General features: G+C 51.3%; 1 protein-coding gene across 1 annotated transcript in view; it reads left to right on the forward strand.

Annotated features, from left to right (window-relative positions):
- ITIH5 (inter-alpha-trypsin inhibitor heavy chain 5) overlaps positions 1-1,839 on the forward strand; it is a 77,252-nt gene extending 75,413 nt beyond the window's left edge. Inside the window, exon 15 of the mRNA XM_021696688.2 lies at positions 927-1,839. Coding sequence (XP_021552363.1) covers positions 927-1,207 — 281 coding nt within the window. The 3' untranslated portion in view covers positions 1,208-1,839. The remainder of the gene's footprint in view (positions 1-926) is intronic.
- The last annotated feature ends 5,764 nt before the right edge of the window (positions 1,840-7,603 follow it).

A 7,603-nucleotide genomic window follows, 5' to 3' on the forward strand; every position in this document is an offset into this window, starting at 1 on the left:
ACTGAGAAACGCAGTCACGAAATCGCATGCCTTGCCCCCTGGCGACTCCCGGGAGTGGGAACGGGCTGCACACAGTGATTCTCACTGGCCTTCTGGGAAAGTGAGCAAAGACTTTGGGAGGTATCTTCTCAACGTCTGGCTCCTGACTCCGGGCAAGAAGATGCTGGTAAAGGGCAGGGCACAGCCCCCAGGCCCCGGGCATGGGTCCCCCACCCTGCCCTGGGCGGCAGGCAGTCCTCTCTGGCTGCTTTCGACAAGTAAAGGGTGAGCTGCCGCCAGGGCTCAGTTTAGAAAGCAGGATTTCCTGGCACTTGAGCTGGACGTGTTTCTGTCCTGCTTGACTGCCAAGCATGAGCCGCCTTGCCCAGACGCAGCCTGGGATTCCTGCGGCCTTAGCAGTGCCCTCACTTGACCTGCAGAATTCTGGTGATGCGGATCAGGAACGGGCCGAACCGACCGCTTTCCACCCCCTCAGCCGTACCCACCGGATGCACGGTCTGGGAGGGGAGCTGGGGCCTGGAGGAGAGGGAAGACCCCAGCCTCTTCCCTAGTGGTCTGGCCCGTCTTGCTCTCCTAGCTCACGAGGAGACGGTGGTTAACTGTCTGTATGAGTCTAGGCGGCTTTCCCGTGTTAGCAGCCGGGCGGCTTCCAGAAGAGGAGGCCACTGCGGACCCCACCTAGGACTCCCCGTCCGCACCCAGCACACACACGTTTGTCCCTGACACGGGACAGGTGTGAGTCTTCTGGGAGAGTCCAGCCTAGGACTGCAGTCAGTTAACCCCCCGCTCTGAGAGCACCCGTCCCCCCCGCCTCTGGGTAACACCATGCACTGACTGGTCACCAGTGGCGGAAACTGACATGAGATCTTTCAACCCATGGTTGCCTGCGCTTGACTTAGACCCGATGCTTTTTTGTGTCCTCCCAGGTCAGTTCCTGAACAAGGATGCCAGCCTCACAGAGGAGCCTACTCACCCTGCATTCCCGAAGGCAGGCGAGCAGTCTGAGACCTTCCTAAAGGTGAAAGGACACCAGGTCCCGGTGGTCTGGAAACAGCGGAAAATCTACAATGGGGAAGAGCAGGTGGACTGCTGGTTTGCCAGGAACAACGCAGCCAAACTGATCGACGGGGAGTACAAAGATTACCTGGCAACCCATCCTTTTGACTCAGAGACGTCATTCGGCCTGGGACTCTCCAGGGGACTCTGACACCAGCAGCCTGAACGCACGAGAGCGTGACAGGGAAGTGGTCTCTGGGGTCCCCGCGGTGCGCTTCCTGTCGCTCGCGCATGCCTGGTGTCTTGGCAGTTAGCTGCCTCCAGTGACCTTCCCTCGGTGGCATGTAGGCCCAGGGTCTGCTTGAGTGAAGGGTAGAGTCAGGACTCGGAAGCAGAAATGTTATTTCCTTCTACTTCCTGCTCCTGCCTCCCCCCTCCCTCTGTCCGGTAGAGAAAGATGGTGGCCCCAAGGGGGAAAGCAAGACGTCTGCGTCTCGTTCCAACTGGCTTGTCTGTCTCCTAGCCTGTCATAAGGTAACTGATGAAGAAACATTGCCACAAAGCTCCCTTTCTCTGGAAATGACGAAGTTTGGGCACTCTGCTTTCCACCTTATTCTAATGCTTAGCAATCTCTCCTCTTAGAACTACCGTCTTCTCCAGATGTGTGGCCAACCTCTGCCTCAGGGGAACCTCTCCTTGGGCCCCGGCCATGGGTCAGGCAAATAGCTCATAGATTTGATCATTGTAAACAATTAAGTCTTTTCTTGGGAGAGGATTTTCTTCCACTGTGATATCTTGCCCTTGAAAGTGAGTTTGCATTAAAAAAAAAAATTGGTTGAAAATAGAAAATCCTCATCCCAGCTACCGATGTCTAATGGGCTTTGTAAACCACTTGACTGTGCTGATGGGTATTCTCCTATTTATTCCAGTAAAGCTAATAAACAGGACTACCCCACGTGGCTGTTTTTTACTCGCCTCTCTTGGTTGGAGAGCTGACCCACCTTTGACTTGGCACTCTCCTCTCCTTGTCATAATTGCGGCCTTACTTGCTGGCGGTCCTCGGGGAGGTGACAGATTAGGCCCTCGCAGCCCTGGAATGGGACGTAGAGCCAGCACAGAGCGCATCATCAGCCTCCTCCAGGGATCGGCTTGCACGTTCTCAGCGGAAGGTGCGGGCGTGCTTACACAGCTGAGAAGCCTGTCCACATCTCAGAGAGGCAAAGCCAGCGAATTGCGTGCGAGGGGGGGTACTTTGGTTCCAGAACTTGGACAAGCAATCTGCTGCCACGAGGCAACGGTTAAAATCAGTGGCCAGGGCTGCAGAGGTCAGGGAGCACCACTCTTCTCCTAGTGGACCCCCCATGCGAAGCCTGTCACCCTACCCGGGGGAAGCCAGGCCGGGGGAGGCATCCTCCTTCCCTGCCCTCCTCACTAGTTCTTGCTTTTGCCTTGTTTGGTCTTCTCGAAGCCACGGAGGTTCAGCAGAGCCTGGTCCTCACTGGGTGAGGAGCGCAGTCGGGACACACATGGACGCAGGCCCCCCTCGAGCCACACGGCAGAGAAAGATCGGGGACAGAGAAATGGAATATTTTAACGTGAGGCTGAATTAAATAAAAGCTTTTGTGCTGGCCTCACAGGAGGTTTCTTCCAGTTGGGAGTGACTCCAGAGCATGCTTTCATGAGATGTGGAAGCATACTTAGGACTTGGAGAGAAATCAGAGCTAAGAATATTGTTTATCATATTTGCCCTCCCATGGGGAACATTCAAGCAACAAAATGACATCCACATGTTCCTGTTGGACCAGGCGGCTTCGGGAGGTTGTGAGTGGGCGGAGCGGGGGGGAGGCATTTTCAGTTCCCAGAGACTCGGCCTCTCCCCACTTTGCGCCCCCACCGGGCTACGCCCGGCCAGCTCTGGGTTTTCGGACTCCCATCTTCCCAGACTCGACTGCCTGTTTTCATACCAGCGGTGCCAAGACACCAGCCCAGATGGCCGGCAGAAACGGCCACATGTCAGAGCTCAGAGGAAGCGGAAGAGTGTGCACCGGGGTGGGCCAGTGCACCAGGGGACCCCCCTGTTACATAACTTCAGCCCCAGATGTCCCTCGAGCCTAGGGGCCCAGCCCGCCCGTCAGCATCGGACGTGACCCACAGTCCAGGGTAGGCCTCAGGGCTCCTGGGAGAGCGGCACCCGGTTGGCTTAGTCGGTAGAAGAGCGATGCTTGATCTCGGGGTTGTGAGTTCAAGCCCCACGTTGGGCATGGAGTTTGCTCAAAAGGAAAGACTTCAGGGAGGGCTGTTACTGCACATTACCAGTTACTGCTGCTTTCTAAGAGCAGAGAGGAATATTCCAGCAAGTTACCCCCACACCCTCCTCCTCTGGAAAAAAAAAATGTTTTTTGAGGATCAAGGTTGAGCTTTTATTTTAATGTTTTTACTTTAGACAAATCCCACTTTTCTTTTTCCACCTCTTTGCTGTCTCTTTTTTTTGGAAAACTTACTTACCATTAAATGATCTATATTAGCCTGAGGCTGTGATATCTCCAAAAAACTCTGCAGCCATGTTATACTTAGGACCTTGTAATTCAATCGGAAAACATAGTATTTTCTGTTGGTCATGTGTGTTGTGGGTAGCAAGCTTTTTTAAAAGTAAATACAGGGGCGCCTGGGTAGCTCAGTCAGTTGAGCGGCTGACTCTTGATTTCAGCTCAGGTCGTGATCTCAGGGTCATAGGATCGAGCCCCATGTCGGGCTCCATGCTGGGCATGGAAACTGCTTGGGTTTTCTCGCTCTCCCTCTACCCCTTCCCCAACTTGTGCACACATTCCCTCTCTCTCTCTCTTTCTCTCTCTCTAAAAAAATAAAATTAAAAAATAAATTAAAAACTGCTTTAAAGTAACAGAGGAAAGGAGGAATTCCCTTCTCTGGTGGGGAAACTGAGGCAGAGTCCAGTTGAGTGATTTTTCCCACGTTATGTGAAAGATGGTAGAACAGGGCCAGGCTGAACCCCCAGAATTCATTCTGTTAGCTTGGCTGCGATTTCACCATGTGGGCCATCATTTCTCTCCCTTGAGCACCTATAAATGGGGGGCAGGGTGCTAAGTGAGCAGTTAAAGGAGACTGACCACTGTGTTGCAGTCAGAGGAGATGAATCTCATGTTCTCACCACAACCGGAAAGTTGACTGACCGGGGTCTTAGCAGGTCCCCTCCTGGGTCCCTATGCCCTCCCTCATCTGAAAAAGAGAAACATCTGAACGGGGGTCCTCTCTAAGGGTTTCCTAATTTAAAGCATCCCATTCCCCAAATGAAATGGATGGGATATTCTCTACCCACTCATGCTGGGTGCTTTATCTTCTTCATTCTGACTTTTCAAGGATTTACCACTTCCAGCCAGAGGGAGTGGGACCTGGAGGGTAAACCACAGGGTGATGCTCTGGCGCTGGAAGCTGGATAGAACCCCTCCTTGATTCTGTCAGACATGACATGAAGTCTTTCATGGAATCCTCATAGGGGGATGAGGGACAGGATTCATTTCTTTACGTGTATTTCTTGGCTAAACTGGATGGAATGAATGTTTGGGCCCTCCTAAAATTCATAGGCTGCAGCCTAAACCCCCGGTGTGATGGTATTTGGAGGCAGGGCCTTTGGAAGGGGATGAGGTCCTGAGGGTGGGGCCCCTGATAGGATTAGTGCCCTTCCAGGAGGAGACGCAGGAGAGAGGATCTTTCTGCTCTCCACCATGTGAGGATGCAAGAAGTCGGCCGTCTGTGAAGGAGGAAGAAGGCTCTCACCAGACACCGAATCTTCGGGCTCCCTGGTCCCGGACTTCCAGCCTCCAGAGCTGTGAGCAAGAAACGTGCGTTAAGTCATCTGATCTATGGTATTCTGGGAATAGCAGCCTGAGCTGACTAAGACACTGAGGCCAAAATATGCATTCTGTCCCCTTGGTTAAGCTCCCCAGAATGTATACAGTGCTGTTATTTAATCGGGAGGGCTCCTGGAACCCTGAGAACATGGTCCAGCTAAAATAAACAGCAAATAAAGTTACATAGCTAAGCAAAGACTTAGAAACATAACCTTAAATATTTATTTTAGTCAGTTTAAGAAGGAGGGTATGAGATAGTTCTCATTCAAGAGCCTTTTTTTTTTAAACAAAGAGATTGATGTCTAAAGACAAACAGCGTATCGGTACGCTTCTGTTTTGAGGGAAAATGGAGTTAGGGCTGCAGAGAATAAAGCTGGATGATTCTAACTGTGCTGCTCGCTTATAGCAATTTCTGAATGACATGAAGATATATGTAAATGGAGGAGTAAGTGACATCGGAAGTATAACGGTAAAACAACACAAGCTATAGTACTGCAGCAAACAGTCCTGACCGGATTTATGTGACTGTCAAACACAGAGAGAAGCGCCTTAAACCTCTCTGTCCCTTAACTTCTGGGGCTCCGACATCCCAGAACTTCTGCCACCTCATCGGGTGCCTCATTTGCACACCCTGACCCCCACCGTCTTGCTGCTGTTTCTTCCATTTGCCTCTGGGGCGTCTTCCCTCCTCAAGCAGTCTTTCTAGCCCGTGGTTGTGGCATTGTCCCTCAGGGGCTGAGGGGTCCTGCCGGGGCTCATGCGGATCCCCTCTGAGCTCCGTTAAATTCTGAATGGAGCACCCCCAGGGTCAGGGCCAGCGCAGGCACGGAATGGAACGTGAGCAAAGGCACTGGAAGGCCACATGAAAGAGAAAACCAGAGGACACCGAGAGCCGGGGCGTCAAGTCAGCCCCTCTGGGCTTTGGCTTCTTCACCTGTAACACGAAGGGGCTGCACTAAGACCCCAGGATCTTTATCAGCTGCCGGCAGATGAAGATACTTCCCAGACTTCCAAGTAACCAATGCAGAATGATTCACTTGATGACTCCAGTGGATTTTGAGATCCAGTGTTCCAGACCCAGGGATTCAGAGGAAAACAAAGCCCGTGCTTCCAGGGAGGTGACAGTTCCGAGCAGGAGGGAGAATGAATGCAAGGGTGGAAACAGCACCAGAAATGCTGTGCGTGGACTTGGCCATGGGCTGCGCCCCGCGCAGAGGAAGCTCAGCTGTGAAGGCAGGAAGGTGGTGGGGAAACCAGTCCAGAGATGGAGGGTGTTGCACCACAAGCAGGAAGAGCATGTGCAGAGGCAACCAGAGAAGCTCGTCTTCTATAATGTTAGGCGGCTGGGAGCATCTTCCGAATGGCAGGGGCCTTCTTACTCTACCCACTTTGCGCCGGATTTGGGGGCTGCTTCCGTCCCCAGCCCAGGGACAGTCGCCGCTCCCCATGACCCATCCCGTCCCCAGGACTCCCACTGGCATTGAGCAAACTCAGGTCCCTCTTTTCTGCAATACGCCCTGCCCTCAGCAGCCTCTCTGTTCTGCTCCAGCTCTCTGGACCACCTCGCCCCACGGCCCCCCGTCACTGGCCTCCTGTGCGGGAGAATACTGTGGAAGGAGCTCCCTCCTTCACTCGCGCTCGTATCGAAGTGGCTCTGTCATCTTCACACCCCTTCCTTCCAAGTATCACTGGCCACCTCCAATCTCACGGCCTCTGGGCAGGGGAGTTGGTGATTTTCTTTCTAAAATCTCCAGACTCTTGTTTCCCACCAGGTTATGGCCTCTTGTTTCCAAATATCACTCTGGAAGTCTCCTCTGGTCTGAAACTCTTGTCCCCAACCTGGTTCCCTCGAGCTTCCATCTTTCATGTCTGCGTCAGGCTTGCTATAGAGGTTGATATTCAAAACCTCTTTTTTCTTTCTTTCTTTTTTTTTTTTTCTTTTTACCTTTTAGGTGCTTAACTCATCAGATTTAGCTTCTGTCCTCACCACGTTAATGGAAGTGTATCTCAGACGGCACGCTCCCTGTCCTGACCCCCACTTCTAGCCATCAGGCTCTTCAGCCTCTTCTACCTGACTATGTTGGCCTCTTCTTCTCTTTGTAATCCTGGACCACTTTGCTTCTTTTGTGTGATTAAATTTTTTTTTTTCTTAGTCTCTTTTGCTGAATTTCTTTCCTCCTACCAACCTAGAGACTTACCCTCAGGTTCCCCCTCGGTCTCCTCTATGCTCTTCCATAGGGATCTCATTCACTTCTTGCTTCAGCATCTGGCTCTGCATAGATGGCCCCCGAAAATAGATTTATGGGCTTGACTGCTTGTTTGGGGACACTTCTTTTTTGTTATTCTGGCATCAGCTCAAACTCAGGAATAGAAGCAAACTTTCTATCTTCAAAGTGTCTATGTTTTTATTATAAGTGTTTGGGATCTGGGAAGAAAGGAAGAAATTCTAGCAATAGTCCTTTCTATTTCAGTTGTTGCAAATGAAGGTAGAAGTGTGTGTGTGTGTGTGTGTGTGTGTTGGATACATTTCATAGGAGTCCAGTTTAAAATAATTTTTATTGACACAACATTCTTCCTGAAAATTCTCTGTTAATTATATTATTTTCTCAAAACAACAGCTGTGTTTGTGTAAGAGAAAACCCAATGTCCTGATTGCTCACTGGGAATTTCTGGTTATATAAGATGAAAATCACACGTGCAAAGTTTATTGATATGTGAATTAAATAATTTCATTGCACTGC

This window comes from Neomonachus schauinslandi, chromosome 5 (assembly GCF_002201575.2).
Source record: "Neomonachus schauinslandi chromosome 5, ASM220157v2, whole genome shotgun sequence".
Classification (NCBI taxonomy): Eukaryota; Metazoa; Chordata; class Mammalia; order Carnivora; family Phocidae; genus Neomonachus; species Neomonachus schauinslandi.